We start from the raw sequence: 18,470 nt of genomic DNA on the forward strand, positions 1-18,470 counted from the left end.
AAAATTTTACTCATTGAACGAATAAACTAATATCAGTGTAAGAAAAAAAAGACTACCGAGTCAAGTTTGCAAGTTTCCTATCATACCAAACATTATCAAGAGAACTTTGAAGTTGCAATTTGAGGGGATGATAAACAAATTTTGTTGGGCTAGTAATGTCACTAAACAGGTGGCTTTCGTCGGTGATCTGTTAAATCTTTCAATACAACTCTTTTTGACTAAGCAGTGGTGGTGCTTGCTTAAGAATGATAAATCTTTGGTGGCAAGACCTTTTAAGGTTGTTGTTTTCGATGATCTTCTTAAACCCTTGTAGACGGTGTTCTAGGTCGAGCTATACTTAGAATAACATTCATGACTTCAAATGTGTTAATGAGAGGGATTGTATTTGGCGGGTTGGTTTGGGTCACAATATCATAATTTGGGAAGATCAATGGGTGTCGGTGGCTGCGGGTTTTAGGCTCTCCCCAGGCCACTTGATCAACATGATGTGGAGAACTTATTTGTTGTGTCACAACTTAATACTTATTGTTCATGACTTGATGTTCTAGAATCGTGGGCTGTTATGTGATATTTTTATCCCTATGAGGCAACGTTTATTCTAAAAATTCCATTGTCTTGTAGTGTTTTCGGATGGGTTAGTTTGGGTGGCAATGGAGGATGATTGTTTCTCTACAAAGACAATTTATTCCTTTATTTTGCAATGTTTTGTAGCGGATGCTCCCTCTACTTCAATGGCTGGATGTAAAGTGGAAACGTGGAAAGCGTTATGGAAGGCAAAATCAATTCACATATGTCATGGTGTGCTCCCAACGAGAGAGGCTCTAGCTCGAAGGGGATTGGAAGTTGATCCTATTTGTCCATTATGTGGAGAGGAAGCGGAGTCTAGTGCTTATGCTCTTTTGCTTTGCTCCATAATAGCTTCCTTGTGGTTTAAGTCATCGTTGTCCTTCTCTCTTCATGTGGCACCAATTTCTTTCTCATTAGTGGTTGCAAAGTTTTTTCAATCTTAAGGATGACTTGGTGGTAGAGCCGAAGTTGGAGTGTCTACAACCGAAATAGTAAGACACGAAAGGAAAAGAGTAAAATAAGTAATAGATGTGATATAAAAATAGAGAGAAAAAGTAAGGTCTTGTGGATATTGTTACTGTTGGAGACTTATGTGTTTGAAGATTGGAATTGATAGAAACACTATCCACTCGATAAAAATTAAAAAGGGAATTGATAACAATTATTATTAAGACGAGTGTGTGAAATGAAAATTGTAAAGTGGGATGTATTAGTTCTAATCCATTCAAGTTGCGAAAATTACATTGATGCAAATGTCATTTTCAACGTTGATTAACATTGCGTTTATAATATGTTATTTGAACTTATCTTATAATATAAATATCAAAGTCTTTTATTTTGTGAAAAATAATTGTATGACCTTCCTCTAAATATTTAAATAATAGTAAATCCATGACCTTTCCACACTCCTCTTTAGCTCTAGTAATAGTCTTCACTCATTCGCCTTGTGCTCAAGGGGAATATTTATGGTTCAACGAGGGCAATGGATCAATGGTAAGAAGATATAAGCCTTTAAGGGCATTGTACTTTAAAAGTGAGTTATCTAAATCAGATTTATCCTATAAAGTGAGTCTCTTACTTTAAACTTTCATCTAAAATTGGTACTTTGAAAGAATCGAATTAGAAGAAATTTTTTAGTTAAAATCAATAAATCACAATGAACATCATTTAAGAATATATTTTAATTTTGTTATCAAAGACAGAGAGCAAGAGAGAAATAAAGGTAAGAAAATCGTGAGGATAAATGTGGAAAAAAATTGAAGCAAAGAACCATAAGGTGTGACATAGTGGTTAGCTCACTTTGTCCCTTAACTATGAGATTGAGGGTTTGACCTTCACGCATGGAAATGAAGCGCATATTGTGGCTAGTTGTTTATTGCTTAGTGCGAGCACACACAACGAGGAAATTTGTCATTGCTATCGGCAGTGGATATCCTGGAAACACCCAAAAAAGGAAAAATGGCTCGTTAGAACAATGAAGCTTCCATAACACATTAGGGCTAAGTGTCTAGACAATTTTACGCAAGTTAAATGAAGAACCTTGAAGTACAAAATATTTTAGTTAACAGTTAAAGATATTATTTATAAAAAGATGATCAATTTGATGAATAGCATACGCTCACTCGTCGAGACCAACTCAGAAAAAAATTAAATTGTAAATGTGAGAATTTTTTTTTCATAAATTACAACACAAACTATTTATCGATAATGATAATGATTATTCGGGATGAAAAGATTATCAATATTTCTCTATTTACAAATTATGAGCCAATAATTTTTTGAAGAGTCCTCTCAACAATGGATGAAGAAATAATTGTCATAAAAAAGAAGTGAACCGAGTTTACAAAATAAGAGGAAATCCAATGTACGTGTTTCTTCTTTGTCTGTGTACCATCACTTTAGAACTAAATACAATCGAAACCTAGTAGATACTATTTTAACTTGGACTCCGTGCTAGGCGGATTATCAATCATGTCACCTATTAGGGCTTATAAATACGACTCTCATACACTCTTATACCACTTCAGGTAGAGATACTATTTGCCCTAATCTTCTTATAACTCTCCATCGTAATCAAATTTGGGTGTTAAAATCCCTTTGCACCACCATCAAGTCTTCTCGTCGCAGGTCGAAGAATCGCAATCGTTCATTTTAGCTCAGCCTCAAGTAAGACTTTTTATACGAAATATGTATTATGCACTTATGATTACCGAGCGATTTTGAAACTGTATACTTAAGTGATCGAGTTTCAGTTGGATCAAAGACATGCTAATATATTTTATAAAGCAATTTTGAAAATTTGCATACCTTGACCACTCATGATTAAATTTTTTCATGTGTGTTGAAAATTTATAAAATATTTGGTTTAGATGTACCCCAAAGATGATGTTCATACATTTTTTTTCTATTGGGTTGAATTGATTCTATACAAACTAAAGCTCTTGGGGTGAAAAAATAAGCCTGTTAATGTCAGGTCCAATATAGCGAATCTAAATTCGCAGTTAAGCCTCGCCGCATAAAACGTTTACTCTCCACACTTCATTTTGCTTCGTTCATCGTCCCAACCTAACCCACAGCTTCTTCTACTCGAAGCTTCCCCTCTCTGGTTCCGATTTAGGGCACTCCAACTCGGTCTCTGACTCAGAACCTTCATCTCTGCTCTCTGTTCTTCAGGTACTCCGTTCCTTCTTCTCTCTTCTCTTCGTGCTCGTTAATCCCTGATTTCGATCCACTTCGTTTCATCACTGTTTATAGTTTTTCCTCACTGATGAGTTTTCATCGCGCTAAGATGCATTTGGTTCTCTTGTTCTGGTTATGCACTTCAATTCCAGTGTGGTTCTTTTAGTGTTCATAAAATTTTGAACGAAACGGCGATTGTAAAATTGGATTGAATTTCTGGTTGATTGATCACTGCAGAATAGTACATTTGAAGTCTGGTTTCAGATTCAAAATCTGTTCAATCTTGTAGAATTTAGCGCTGTGTTGTTTTTTTCGCTGAGGCTTAGTGTTTATGTTCAATTGGCCCAGTGAGGCTATAGATTTTGCTTGTGAACTGTGATGCTTACTTTGTTTTAGAGTTGGATGCTTACAACTGAATCATATCGAGCCTGATTTGTTTCTCGCGGCATTTTGTTATACTCAGGTTGTTGATTGGTTTTGGATAAACTTATCTGATTGTTCGCGCTTCTGTTGATACTGGACACAAGGGAGGGCTGTCTTTCTGCACAGGGAATTTTGGCATGATCTATTGAAGTTCATGCAATGTCGGGCTTACTTAATGTATTCCCCTGTTTCCTGTAAAACAAGTGACTGTTTTCAGTAGTTTCTCATCTTATCTGGTCCTTTTGTTCAGTTTGTTTCTATGATTTAAAATTTTGATTGAAATTTTGGTTTTTTGTTTTGTTTATAGTACTAGATTGAAGTAAATGGCTTACACTGGGATTTTTATGACTTTATCCTCGACTATCAGTTTGATATTGTTTTTTTCGGCAAAAAATGTCCATTAGAAAAATAAGGACATAGACACATGGATTGGCATTTAACGACACCGGAAAGCCGGCACATGTTTACACATACACACACTTATTACTTATATATTCCCATCACATTCAGTTCAATATTGTCGTCTTTTCCAATGATTGATTTTTTTGTAGACCAATCAACCTAGGGCTAGAGCACTTTGGTTTAGTACCCCTCTGACCGAAACAATAAACCTAGATTACTCTAGCTCAAAGTACTCCTCTTACTAGGATTTCCGATACTCTATGAGGAAAAGAAAATCTCATTATATAATTAGGCAAAATGTTTGATGAACATAAGGCACGTATAATACATTTATGACCAAAAGCTTATAAAAATCATAATAAATCTCAATTAAATATAAAATCCTAGTCAAATACCAATTTCCTAAAATGTGCAATCCTAATCGAATCAAAATATGCTTCTTCATTCTTCCTCAAGGAGAGTGCCTACGGTGAAAGGAAGAGCCAATGAATGGTTAAACTTCATATGTGTTTGCATGCAATATTTTTATTTTAGATATTGATTGTATGTTTTAACTTTATATTTGCTTAAGTTACAAAACTTTATACGATGAGTGCTAACCATTATATGCTTGCTACTTACTGGCAGTTTCATCTTTGTGTATGGTTAGCGTATTATTGATTGCCATGAAAACCTATTAAAAGTAAAATATCTGCTTCCTGTTCAGTATTTTATGCATTAGAATGAGCAAGAGTTTTTGTAACTTTCCATGTTAATCATCATCATCATCATGATATCTTATTAGAAATTGATATCCATTTCTGGCACATCTCTGCCGTCGATGTAAATTATAACAGAGTTCTATTTGCAGTCTTCTCTGAACGGATCTGCGTCAAATCTTCCAGATGGTACGGGGCGGTCTTTTGCGACGTCTTTCTCTGGTCAGTCGGGTGTAGCCTCCCCAGTTTTTCATCACTCTGGTGAGAAAATTTTGCGCAAGTCAATCCTTTTTCTCCTCTCCAATAGTTGCATAATTTCTAGCTTCTTCCTGCAGGAACTATTCAGGGGTTGCACAATATTCACGGGAGCTTTAATGTTCCCAACATGCCGAATACACTTACATCAAGAAACTTAACAATAAATCCTACTGGAGGGGTTCAACAACCTACAGCGAATCTTTCTAGTGGAAGATTTGCGTCAAATAATCTACCAGTTGCTTTGTCACAGGTATATGTGAATACACATAGGGTTTTAAATTGCGGTTGTGGTTATGACTTATGTCGCGAAATTGCGGACAAGCGCGTGTTGATGCTGCTGCGATTGCGGTCGTGACATTGTTGTAGAGACTCAAAATCCTTTTACGTTGCGGCCGTAATGGCGTTTGTGGGCCGCAATTTAAAACCCTATTGAGCATCTTGAGAGTAATAGCTGAGCGTAATTACTGTTATGTCTGACATTTTGTTTCTACTGTTGCTGTGTTGCATAATTTGATGTATTTTCATGTCTATCAATCATATTTGCAGCTTTCTCATGGAAGTTCCCATGGACATTCAGGAGTCAACAGTAGAGGAGGTATAAGTGTTGTCGGAAACCCTGGATTTAATACTAGCTCAAATGGAGTTACTGGTTCTATTCCTGGGATTCTTCCAACTTCTGCTGCAATTGGTAACAGAAATGCTGTTCCAGGGTTGGGAGTATCCCCAATTTTGGGAAATGCAGGTTCTCGAATCACAAGTTCTATGGGAAATATGGTTGGTGGAGGGAACATTGGGAGGATAAGCTCTGGAGGATTGTCTGTTTCTGGTCTTGCTTCACGTTTAAATTTAAGTGGAGGCAGTGGATCTGGTGGCATAGGTGTACCAGGACAAAATCGTTTAATGAGTGGTGTGCTTCCACAAGGTATGTATTTTGGTAGTCACAAGTGCATTGAAGTGACATGAAAGTATTGTTTTCTCCAAAGAAATATCTGATTGTGTTGGGTTGTCTTCATTTGTTTGGTTGAGATTTCTTTCAAAAGGTTACTCAGATATTAAAGTGATGCAAACTTTGTTCATATATTTCTTTTACTTATAAAGTTATTTCTATCTAGAAAGGTTTATTACTGCACTCCTTTTTAATGATGAACTTTTCATATCTTACTAAGTGGATTGTTTTGGACAAAGTTTTCTTATTATCTACTTTGTAGCATTAGATAACAAGTTGTTTGACTACCAAGAAATTAGTCACAATGTTCGCAGGTTAATATAATTTTTTTTTCTAGCTGTGACCCTTGGGCATTACCTTACATTATCTTTATTTGAGGTTTATACCCCTTGATATATGATTTGTTATGACTTATGAGGAATAGTATTTTGTCTAAACTTTCCTGTTTGTTTTATGGGGAGAATTTGGATACAAAATTGAGTTGATCTAACTTTTCTTTCTCTCCTTTTATAATGAAAGTTAAATTTTCATTTCTTCCCATATTACCGAGATTAGACTACTGTGATGTTGATGGGTTAGGCAGGCCCCAAAGCTGTCATGAATCATGATATGATGGTAGATGATATAGGGATCATCATGAAGCAAGGTGGCTGCTAATCAAGACACCCATAATTTCAGAAAAAAATAAGTGTATTAGACAGGGCAAGTGTCATAGTGGGCACTATTTTCATTTTATCACTGTACATAGTAGGTGTGCTAGTGCTTCTTTGTTGAAGACACCATCCCATGGGGGTTTATAATGGAACCTCATTGCCATGGCAGTATGGCACTCTGCCATGGTGTGGCCATTGACAACACTGGAGGACTATTCTCCTCAACAGGAAAGAGAAATATGCAATTGATATCATAATAATGTGTGTAGATTGTGATTTGTGCATAATCTTTCTGTTTGCATCTGCTGTTTCTTGTCTACATGCTTTGAATTTGTTGTTTCCTTTATGTGTCTGTGCTATATCCTTTGTTTTCTCAAGTGTTTGAATGTTATATATATATATATGTTGGTCTGCTACTAAGGTACCTACATGTGCTAGTAAGTAGTAATACCTGTTAAAGAACTATTGCTTTTTGATGATTTAGTAAAATGCTTGATCGTTTTTAAATTATTTTTTCTGTAATACTGGGTTGATTCAATATATAGATTAAATGTTACTTTGTGGTGATAACCACTTTTTGATTCAGGATCACCACAAGTAATGTCAATGTTAGGAAATTCTTATCCTAGTGCTGGAGGTCAGCTTTCACAAAGCCATGTTCAAGCATTAAATAACTTGAACTCTATGGGCATGTTGAATGATTTGCATTCCGGTGACAGTTCTCCTTTTGACATCAATGAGTTCCCTCAACTAACAAGTCGTCCTAGTTCTGCTGGTGGGTCTCAGGGACAGTTGGGTAGGTGAAGGATAATGTTGTCTTGGTTAAGATGTTGGAGGAGGGTCTTGGAGTAGGTCCTGATGTAAATCTATAAATTTCAGGTTCTTTACGAAAACAGGGTCTGGGAGGAGGCCCCATTGGCCAACAAAATCAAGAGTTTAGAATTGAAAGTGAAGATTTCCCAGCTTTACCAGGATACAAAGGTACTGCATATTGTTTGGCTAATATACGCGAGCTAATTGGTTACACATTTCCTGTTTGGAAATTTAGCAGCTGAATTGTGTTGTTTTCTTGTTTTGGAGGTTCTAGAATGTAGAATGAAATTTATGCTTTCTCTTTTGGAAGGGCTTCTGGATATTATTTTGTGTTTAGCTTCGTCAATTTTTGGCATTTGCTTCTTAATGTTGTGCAGTATTCATCACTGTTTTCTCCCTATATTCTTCTGAGTGGTCTTTATGTGGTGCTGACTGGGCTTCGAACCAAGATCATCTTTGCTCTACTTCAGGCTCTTGCATTCTTCTTTGCCCCTTATAGCTCGTTCCAGTACTGAGGTTGAATATTGCAGTCTGGCCCAAACCAATGAGGATATGTTCTGGATTCAAATTCTACTTAGTGAGATTGGAGTTCTATTTCTTCCTACTATGGTGTATTCTTTGTGACAATCTTAGCACTGTTCTTCTTTCCCATAACCCAGTTATTCACACGTACCAAAAAATGGGGTATGATCTCTTTGTTCAAGAACTTGTTCTTGCGAAGTGACTAGTTGTTTGTAGCTTACTTGCCTGCTGAAGGTTAACTGGCAGATGCCCTGAACAAGTCTCTTCCTCCTCAGTGAATCCTTTTTTTTGCGTGACAAACTCAAGGTGTTTGAAAAAACTCAGTTTGCCTTCTCTTCCCAAGTTTTAGAGAATACGGGGATATTAGAGTATAATAGAGTTAGCTTTAGGTTAGCGAAGTTAGTCACATGTTGCTTAGGTTAGGTTAAAGTTGGTTAAAACCTCAACAAACTCTGTTAGAGATTGTTAGTCGCAGTTATGATGTGCAACACTATAAATATCACTTTCTGTCTCTACCTCACTCTATCTCTGATAGTTTTGATTGGTATTGACTGCATAATGGCTAGCTCCTCTCTCCAGTGTTTCACTCATGTCTTACACTGTAAATCTTACACCATTCAATAAGTTTTTATCGGATAATTGAATTTTGAAATCCACCATTTGATTGAAAGTCTCTACTACCATATAGATCATATCTATAGAATTTTACATCAATCCAAAATCATTTAGTATGACATTTAGATAAATCAAGATTAACGCCATATAGACAGTTCAATATATATGAAAATAAGAATTATTTGATTACAAGTTTATACTTTTTAAAATTTGGCACGAATAATGAAGATGATGAAAAATTGTTATTCAACGGTTGGATTGACAAAAATAATTCTATCAATACTTATTGATGGTGTAAGATTAGTGGTGTAAGAGACGGGTGTAAGTTGATCCCTCCTCCATATGAGTGTGTGTGTCTATGGCTGTTTGATCTGTGTTGAGGATGCTTTGATGGTTCCTACTGTTATAGAGCAATTAACTGGGTCTTAAGTTTGCACTGGTGCCAACTTTGACAGCCTGTGGAGTTCATATCTCGGTAGTTGCCTGTATCTGATGACATTCTAATTATTTTCGGTCTACTTTGTTTACAGAACTGAGAACTCTAATTGTCTTGAAGTTAGTAAGTTGGCTTCTGCATTTGTATTTGACCATAGTATTTGTAATAGGCGGCAGTGCAGATTTTGCTATGGATATGCACCAAAAAGAACAACTTCATGACAATCCTGTGTCAATGATGCAATCGCAGCATTTCCCTGTAAGTTTCTTCTAGTAAAAGATTGAGATATTTTTTCTATGCATACACATCCTTATTCCATTTTTTATGATATTAATTGATAAAAAATTCAAAATCTATTCTCAATCTTATTTGCATTCAATCTGCAGATGGGTAGGTCTACTGGTTTCAGTTTGGGGGGATCATACTCATCACATCGTTCACAGCAACAACAGCAGCATGCTCCTTCAGTCAGTAGCAGTGGGGTCTCTTTTTCACCTGTAAACAGCCAAGATCTTCTCCACCTGCATGGATCGGATATTTTTCCATCTTCGCACTCTACTTATCATTCACAGGTATGCTAGATCTACCTCTGTGAGGTACTTGCTTTTGTATGAGAATGCGCCTCTGATCTCGTTAATTTTAACTGTGTTACGATATCATATGGGATGCCCATGTGAACTGAAATTGTGTATTCCCATCAAAGCAAGGTTTTTACATTCTAATGACATACTGTTTTTGGTTCAGACCAGCGGACCTCCTGGAATTGGAATAAGGCCTCCAAATTCTCCAAATACAATTTCTGGTGTGGGATCATATGACCAGCTCATCCAGCAATATCAACAACACCAGAACCAATCCCAGTTCCGCTTTCAGCAAATGTCAGCTGCAAATCAGTCTTTTAGGGATCAGAGCATGAAGTCTATGCAAACTGTGCAATCTAGTCCAGATCCATTTGGTTTGCTTGGCTTGTTAAGTGTGATCAGGATGAGCGATCCTGATCTGACATCTCTTGCTCTCGGAGTTGATCTTACAACACTAGGGTTGAATTTGAATTCATCAGAAAATCTTCACAAGACTTTTGCGTCTCCGTGGTCTGACGAACCAGCTAAGAGTGATCCAGAGTTCACTGTGCTACAATGTTATAATGCTAAACAACCTCCCGCCCTGCACGTGAGTTGTTCTTTATAATTTCACTGTCCTTATTTTCCTATGTTTTATTTGATCTAAGACTTTTTGCATGATGCAGCAAGGATATTTTTCAAAGTTCTCTGTGGAAACATTATTTTATATATTTTACAGGTACTTTTTGATGATTGATCCTATTTATTCATTTTCACACTATCTAGCTTGTTATTACTTATTATAAGTTGTAATTAAAGTTTATGTTTGACCTTTATTGCAGCATGCCTAGAGATGAAGCACAACTATATGCAGCACATGAACTGTATGCATTCGTTCTCATACACCTTTTTATTGTGTTGTTTTTGAATGATTTGTTCTTATTTTCAAATTATTTTAAGATTATTAAGTTCTGGCAAATTGTTTTTTGATTTGGGAATAATTAGCTTTATATATGGTTTATCAAGCACATATACCACTCTTAATAAATGGTAACCATTCATCCATATGATTATTCTTAAATTTGAAATATTGTCAGGAATTTTTAACTTGTAACTCTTGGTAGTTTTTGTTGAATATCTGTTTAGATTTAGTTTATTATTAGTCTTATCTCATTGAGATATAGTTTAGATTTGTTTCTCTATTTTAGATTAGTATCTATTTAAAGAGAGATAGGTTTAGATAGATTTAGTTTCTTTTTATCTATTTGTTAGTCTATATATATTGTAGTCTAGTCAAGTATTATCAATGAAATACAAGTATTATTTTATCAAATTCAAGTTGGTGTCAGAGCGAGTTTCGATCCTACCGCTGTGAGGGGGCTCCTCCCCCGTGAGCCCCCTCATGGTGACCTTCCAAATCTCTTTGGATTATTTTCACTCGTCCTGTGCTTCCGCGCTTGTTCGTTCTAGCCTTTTCTTACGGCCTCGTTTCTTTCTGATTATGGTCCCCTTTGTCTTGGAACCCTATTGACCCTTGTTTCTTAATACTTAAAACAACCGCGCCTTCTTCTTCGGCGCGTGAAGGTAACGCACAAACTTGAACTCGACGCGACGACCACATACATGTTCGTCCGTTGTAGTCTAGTTGGTCAGGATATTTGGCTCTCCCTCCTGGTTCTGTTCCAGATTTGTTTTCTCCAGATTTTCCTTCCTTTAATGCAGTTGCGTGATTGGAAGAAATTGTGGGAATTGATTCAACAATTGTTTACTCAAGAATTCTTGATTGGAATGACATAATAATTCTTCACTGCCAGCGAGAGTATTGGTTACATGAAGTGGAAATATGGAATGCCAATGCGTTGGGATGGTGATATTGGAAGTTTCTGATGATGCCAGAATGAAGCAGTACCATGTGGCTCTTTGGTCCAATCCAGTTCTCAATTAGTGTGTTGGGTTGTTCTAGATTCTTGTTTTTGGTTTCTTGGTTTTGGTTGGCACAGTGTGGTTTTGGAGTTGGAAAAGATTTTTGCTCTCTATTAAAGTGGAGAATTGGTTTTGCATTGTGTGGTTTGTTGGTGTATAAATTTTGGACTATTTTTGGGAATATCTCTCTCCGGCAGCAGCTGCTTCTCAAGTTGGTGTATAAATTCGCCAAGACTGTCATTATTAAGGGATATCTATTAAGATAATTTTCTTCTTGGGTTCGATTTGTTACAAGCTTAAAGCTAAGTAAGCTTTAGCTTGAGGGGGAGTGTTGAATATCTGTTTAGATTTAGTTTACTATTAGTCTTATCTCATTGAGATATAGTTTAGATTTGTTTCTCTATTTTAGATTAGTATCTATTTAAATAGAGATAATATCTATTTAAATAGAGATAGGTTTAGATAGATTTAGTTTCTTTTTATCTATTTGTTAGTCTATATATACTGTAGTCTAGTCAAGTATTATCAATGAAATACAAGTATTATTTTATCAAATTCAAGTGTTTTATCCATGCAATAATTACTGACAAGGTAGGGTCTTTGCTCTCAGTTACAAACGGGGCTGGTTTTATCACAAAGAACATCGTTTGTGGTTTATAAGAGTTCCCAACATGGAGCCACTTGTCAAAACAAACGCCTACGAGAGAGGATCTTACCATTGTTTTGATCCAAGCAGTTTTAAAACGGTCCAGAAGGTGAGTTTTTGTAAACATATACTGTATATACTGTATGAGTCGACACCCGCACCCACCCGACTTCAATTATATGTTTTATCATTCTTGAACAATTTTGTCCCATTCAGGCCTCTAATGCTCAACCTCCTCGCAGGATAATTTTGTTCTCTATTATGAAATGGTGGAAAAGAGACCCCTGGCTTAACATTGATGAGGAGAGGAAAGAAAACCTTCAATGTAAAGTTTCTGTTTATGGATTTGTTTAGATAGGATGCAAGTAATTTCGCAGCATTAGCGTTTGTTCAATTTGGCGTTATTGCACTCTTAAATTTGATGCGCTGAGAGCTACTATCTTTTTTTTGGCACCTTAATATGGATTATAGATAAAAATTGTAGACTTAAGGATAACCTAGCTGTCTGTTTGCCCAGCCCAAATGCATGCATGCGCTTAAATAGGTTTGAACGCACAAGTATGTAGTTATCTTAACCTGTCCTGAAGCAGAATATAGCCTCCAAATAGGGAAATAAGAAGGATTAGCTTATCGTGTTTTTTTTTCTCCCTATAATTGGCACCGACATAGATAGCCAGAAAAACAAATGATTACACTTGCCGCATAGTTATATTCAGTAAAGTGCCAAATGATTACTTCCCCATTCTTGCTGAACATGATTTTCATGTAGACTGTTAAGTTATGATTCATTCACGTATTTGCTTCATTTCCAATTCACTATCTTCTTTTCTTTCATTCATGTTACTCATCACATTTCTTATTATTTTTTTTATTTTATCTTTTCTTCCTATCTTTCTCTACTCTCCACCTCATTTTCAGTGTAAATGAAACTTAATTCATTTATATAGTCATATTTAGCCTATCAACACTAATATATTCACACCTAGCTTCTCTCATATTTCCTTCTCACCTAGTTTATCTTGTCTGTCTGTCCGTCTTCTGTTATACCACATTATATCTTTCATTTCTCACTCTTCTATTCATATCCCTCTCTAAAGATAAAGGTGGGTTTGAGTGTCAACAAAAGATTTTCCTTTAGCCTATCATCTAAATGAGTTCTGTTAAGAACATGTCAGCCACAGATCACGACCTGAGCAGTAATAAGCTGTTTTTTTTTTCAATGAGCCCTAAGTGGTGCTTGATCAATACAGCAAACAACTGAATTGCTGAACCTTTAGAAACATTTAAATTTGTTTTCCAATTTTTGGGTTCTAACTACCAATAGTAGAAATTTTTATTTCATTTCATCTCACTTCATTTCGTTCCATTATATTATATTCCATTCCGTTTCAGTATGTTCCATCAATCCAAATATAGAGTATAACTTACACATGAACATATTTATGATCTCATTAGTCATTTGGTGGTTTATTTTTGCTAAGCTATCAACTATGAATAAATGTTGCAGTGATGTCTGTATCTGTAAAACGCTCCATAACAGCGAGAAACTCAAGGAATCTGTTGCCAGAAAAGATAGAATTGGACGGTTTAGACTAATTCAACTATGTTTTGCCCCTTTAGCTATTGATATGATTTATTAAGATTAGCCATTAATTCTTGTTGAGATATATATACATTTGGAGGTTCAACCATCTTTCTTTTTTCTGAGATATACATTTGGAAGTTCCACCTTAGTTGGATATAGTTGGACAAAAAAAAAGAGTGGAAAGGGAACAGGCTCAGTAACTCAACTCCTAAATTGCATACATTTTCTTAAACTCATTGTTAAGTAGCTCTGAATCTGAAAGAGCAGGCTGTGAAAAAGACCTTGACTTGCTTTCCAATGAAGATTTCCGAATGTTCCTCAAATTTGAGGCCTCAATGCGATGCCTAATGACCCAGTAACACATGGTTCCCAACGTGGTTGCCATTATGGTTGTCCCTATAATGGTAACTCCAATTGCCAGCCACTTCTCTTCCTTTCCTACCACCACAAAAGACAGTGCCAAGAAGGCCACTGAAACAAGCACACAAGCCAGCCACATTAGCTTGTTGATGATGGCCATCATCTGCTTCTTTGCTTTGCTTTCAATAACCACGACCGAGGTCTGCACCACCACCACTGCCAGCGAAATGAAGAGCGCGATCGAATCAAAGATGAAGAAAATGATAAACGGAGCTTGAGGGGCTATGTTTGCTTCACCAAGAGACATCCCAGGAGGAATGTTTTTTGGGTCATCAACAAATTGGCCAGGGACTGTGAAAATAGCAGCAAAGGCAACAGTGGCAATTAGGACTGCTACCACAGTTGTGGAGTTGATTGCATTGTTGAGCCCTTCTGTGTGCATCTTGTTGATGCGCTTCGCGATTCCTTGAACACGTTTTCTGGTTTGGCGCGTGTGTTCCAACTGGTAATGGACCTCGTGCTTTATGTCACTAACGGTTTGTTTCAATTCACGGGCTGTAGAAGTACCTTGTGGCTTTATGGCTTTGGCACTCTGAACACCGTGTTCCAACAAAATGGCTTTGACATCTTGGTTCCCCATTTTCTCAGCGGTGTCTACAGCAGTTTCACCAGATCTATTAACAGCTTTTGTATTTGTTTCCTTATGTTCGAGAAGCATCTTTGCAATCTGCAGTGATCAGTTAAGATATTTTAGCCTCTCCCCCTAATCCGACATATCACAGGGCACAACAAATGGACACAAAAACAGATATTGAAATAATTTTTCAAACAGATTTTCACATATCAGGAGCATTGCCATATACTAGCCAGCAGTTTATTTGAGTTGAAGCAACTTTTATAGTATGTTTGGTTCTACAGATAGATGTTCTAAAATATCTTCTGCTTAAAAGCTACAAGTGTTACTTTATGAGTAAACATGCCTCAGATTCTGTGCAAATCGTGAAAACAGACATGCACTTAGATAGTTTGGACTGGACAAATAGAATGAGGTGACTCATTCTCATATCATCAAGGGGTTTTTGCTATTGCTTATATGAAAAGGATGGTTTTATAAATGAGGAATATCACTATTAAGTATTATCTATCAACATTCAACAGTAACCTTTTAAGACTATTATATACTTAACCTAAAAGTTTTAGTTGCTTGCTTAATAATTAATTATGATCTAGGCGTTGCATAAATGATCTGCTAACAAGACACCTTCAGAATAGTGCATCAAAAAGCTACTACCATGAGAACTAGAACTTAAATTCAACTAACCAACTTCAGTTCTTGGATGATGTATATTAATATCAAAAATAAAATATTGCCTGGCTGATTACATGATTTGGCACCCATGTTTTTATCACTGCTGGGGATGGAAAATTATTCAAATCTCAAGTAATGTACAAACTGGCTCTTACTTTGTTCTAAGATGTCCACACATCAAAACTTTATGTTCTGGAGGACAATAAACAGGTCGGGACCAATCATTTACTAGATCAATCCAAATGTGAGCCAAACCTGGATTCTTTTCACATCCACGTTTATGACAAAAACAAACAAAACATACTTGTACTAAATTTGTAATAATTGAAATGCTTGTTTCTAGAAAAATCATTCAAGCTGATAGCAGAACCATTACTGGAGAATACTGTCAAAACTATGAGTACTCAAAGCTGAGGGTAATAGTTTTTAATGACAAACCATAGAAAAGAACATACGGATGGTGATCCTAAATCGCAGTTCACTTACAGTCACAACACTATATATGAAGTTATGAGCAAATTTCAATGTACCTGGGTCCTGGCTTTCCTGGTTGCTATATGCAATGCTGTGTTTCCCTTATTATCTACCATGTTTACTGTCGAGGGATCTGCTTTTATCAATTCCTCCACCACCTCAAGATTCTGTCCCTTCACTGCCATGTGAAGCGCTGTCTGGCCCTTCTTATCGGTCCGTGTTGCAACTCCAGGCTCCTTCTCAAGAAGCGCTTTCACAACCTCCACATGCCCATTTCTCGCAGCAGAATGCAGAGCTGTTTTCCCATTACTTCTTGCAATGGTTGCAAGGCTACTTCCTGCTTCCAAAAGGAACTTCACTATCTCAGTATGCCCTTGTGTTGCAGCAGTGTGCAAAGCTGTGGTGTTGGATGGGTCCACAGTCATTGACAATTCAGGATGAGCCTCCATAAGGATCTTCAGTAAATCTGCAATAGGGAAAACAGAATCTGAGTGCATGTTTGGAAACACTTTTACTGATTCTAAAATCAAAATCAATTCTTCAGTAAAACTGATATATTTATGTTTGGGTTCCATTTTGGAGAATTGACATTATAGATTAGAATCAATTTTGGATTATAAAATAGATGTTGAGAGTCATTTTGGAGAATTGGTTTCAGCTCCAAAATCAATTTTGTTGGAAGCTAGAGAGAGTAGATTCTATGTTGAACATAATCAATTCTAAGATTTCACAACTGAATTTCACAATATTACCCTACAAAACCCACTTTAATCGTGAGAGTATCCCTACATAAATCACATCACATCACTTTCGACTCAAATTTATCATAAATTCATAATCAATATTAGACCCTGATTCAAACTTGCACTATGTGAGTAGCTTCTGGGGGACAGAATTGATTCCCAGAAAAAAGAAGTTGATACACATTTCACATATGGTGCAAACTACAAAGAAAACAAATATACGAAAACTACATTGAAGACATACCTAAATCCCCTTGTTTGGCAGCAATGTGAAATGCATCAAAACCATTCCTTGCTTTGATCCCAGCATCAGCAAGATCATAATACTGAATCATCTCCCTGACTACATCAACATAACCATATTCAGCAGCCACATAAAGCGCTGTTTCTCCATCTTGATTCTGCCTGGCCAATAACTCATGAAGTTCATCCTCTTCGATACCGGTAAGGGTATCCTTCAGCACAGCCAGATTCCCTGCTCTTGCTGCAGAATGCAAAGGGGTATCATCCCTTTTTCCTGTCAATTGTTTGGTCATTTTTTTCCTAGGGGTGCTTACAGGCGCAGCCATATTGGATTCACCTCCCTAAAAATCTCCTCTTTTTTTATGCTAATTCATATATCACAACCTTCTCTTCTTGATTCCTCCAAAAAATCCCAGGTCAACACTTGCATCTTTCATAACACAGCAACCCAAAGGAGAGGATCATCAAATTATTGTGGAATATATTTTTATTAATTTATTGCAAAGCTTCATGATTATTTCTTATCTCTCATGTCAGAAATATCTGATCCTTCTTTCTGCCTGTCTGGTCACAAAAAAAAAAGAGGGTTAAAAACATTGCACCTGGATATGTTTTTTATTGCATTATCATTGTCCTTTAAGAGAGAGAGAGAGTTTCTAAACAATCAACCCCACATAGAAATTTTTTGAAAAAAAACAAAAAGAAAGCAATAATAGCTTGGTTAATGCATCTCTTGAATAATGAATCATTATGTGAAAGAAATTAAGAAAGAATGAAACTTGAAGATGAATTTGACCTGGGTTTAACGGAAGAACCTCAACCCTTTTACCAGCTTCCTTGTGCCACCATGAAAACCATAAAAAAAGAGAATTTGAGGAAGGGGGCTCTTAGAAACCCATGAGCTTGGTGGCACACCCTGTAACGAATGTTCAATGGCGCATTTACTCAAACATATAAGGTGCATGCACAAAAAGTAATATGAGAAATATTTTGTTGGGAGAGACAGAGAAAGAAAGAAAGAAAGAAAGAGTGAGAAAAACAACAAGACAGAGAAGCAGGGAATTAAGAAATGAAACGTGAAAGACACATGTGAGGAACAGACAGCTTTATATGAATCTGTATCACACGCACCAAGCTCAACGAAAATGAAGCAACTTTTGTAAAGGTGGTGATGATGTTTGAGGAATTTGAATCGAAAAGATTTATGTTTGGGAATCAAATAGGGACATGAAGAGACTTTTGAGAGAGAGAAAGAGAGAGGCAAAACCTGCGAAATGAAGACAAACGGAAATAACAGAACCACGCGCAAAGTGGCGCGAGTGAAGAAGATGCAATTGCTTAACACCAAATATTTACATGTTTCCTTTGTAATGTAACAACAATACAGAGTACAAACTCAAAAACATTATTAGTATTTTTAACTTAGTTTGATGTATTGGATTTAAAATATATAAGGTCAATTATTTTATATATGGTATCCAACTAATTTTTGTTGTTGTTATATATAGCTATATAAACTTAATTTTAGAATTATACTAGTTTGAATCTCAACTAATTTAGAAATAACCAAGAAGTGCTAAGAATGTTATGGCTTCTTCAAGCCAAGGGCAATTAT

General features: G+C 36.3%; 2 protein-coding genes and 1 non-coding gene across 11 annotated transcripts; 1 reads left to right on the top strand and 2 right to left on the bottom strand.

Moving 5' to 3' along the window:
• The first annotated feature begins 3,033 nt into the window (after positions 1–3,033).
• On the top strand, positions 3,034–12,637 carry LOC130743334 (probable NOT transcription complex subunit VIP2). 3 transcript variants are annotated; one of them, XM_057595531.1, is made up of 15 exons: positions 3,035–3,240; positions 3,710–3,846; positions 4,922–5,030; positions 5,105–5,277; positions 5,574–5,622; positions 5,737–5,949; positions 7,213–7,422; positions 7,506–7,607; positions 9,182–9,270; positions 9,399–9,584; positions 9,757–10,182; positions 10,259–10,311; positions 10,415–10,456; positions 12,106–12,250; positions 12,384–12,637. In XM_057595531.1, the coding sequence occupies exons 2-15, from the start codon at positions 3,829–3,831 to the stop codon at positions 12,432–12,434; spliced, it is 1,866 nt and encodes a 621-aa protein (XP_057451514.1). In that variant the 5' UTR covers positions 3,035–3,240; positions 3,710–3,828; the 3' UTR covers positions 12,435–12,637. The 3 variants fall into 3 exon arrangements, with proteins under 3 accessions (XP_057451515.1, XP_057451514.1, XP_057451513.1); XM_057595530.1 differs by having other exon boundaries at positions 5,574–5,949; XM_057595532.1 differs by lacking the exons at positions 7,213–7,422; positions 7,506–7,607 and having other exon boundaries at positions 3,034–3,240; positions 5,574–5,949.
• Positions 4,950–5,030, bottom strand: LOC130709686 (small nucleolar RNA snoR35). The gene has a single exon (XR_009010163.1). It is a non-coding gene; the product is annotated as a small nucleolar RNA snoR35 (small nucleolar RNA).
• A 1,266-nt stretch (positions 12,638–13,903) lies between the features above and the next one.
• On the bottom strand, positions 13,904–18,263 carry LOC130743335 (ankyrin repeat-containing protein At5g02620). 7 transcript variants are annotated; one of them, XM_057595538.1, is made up of 5 exons: positions 18,123–18,263; positions 17,652–17,771; positions 16,857–17,415; positions 15,926–16,335; positions 13,904–14,813 (listed from the first exon to the last, which is right to left on the bottom strand). In XM_057595538.1, exons 3-5 carry the CDS (start codon positions 17,179–17,181, stop codon positions 13,935–13,937), a joined length of 1,614 nt encoding a protein of 537 aa, XP_057451521.1. In that variant the 5' UTR covers positions 17,182–17,415; positions 17,652–17,771; positions 18,123–18,263; the 3' UTR covers positions 13,904–13,934. The 7 variants fall into 7 exon arrangements, with proteins under 7 accessions (XP_057451521.1, XP_057451517.1, XP_057451523.1 ...); XM_057595534.1 differs by having other exon boundaries at positions 16,857–17,419; XM_057595540.1 differs by lacking the exon at positions 18,123–18,263 and adding an exon at positions 17,987–18,111.
• Between the last annotated feature and the right edge of the window lie 207 nt (positions 18,264–18,470).

This window comes from Lotus japonicus, chromosome 3 (genome assembly GCF_012489685.1).
Source record: "Lotus japonicus ecotype B-129 chromosome 3, LjGifu_v1.2".
In the NCBI taxonomy this organism is placed as follows: domain Eukaryota; kingdom Viridiplantae; phylum Streptophyta; class Magnoliopsida; order Fabales; family Fabaceae; genus Lotus; species Lotus japonicus.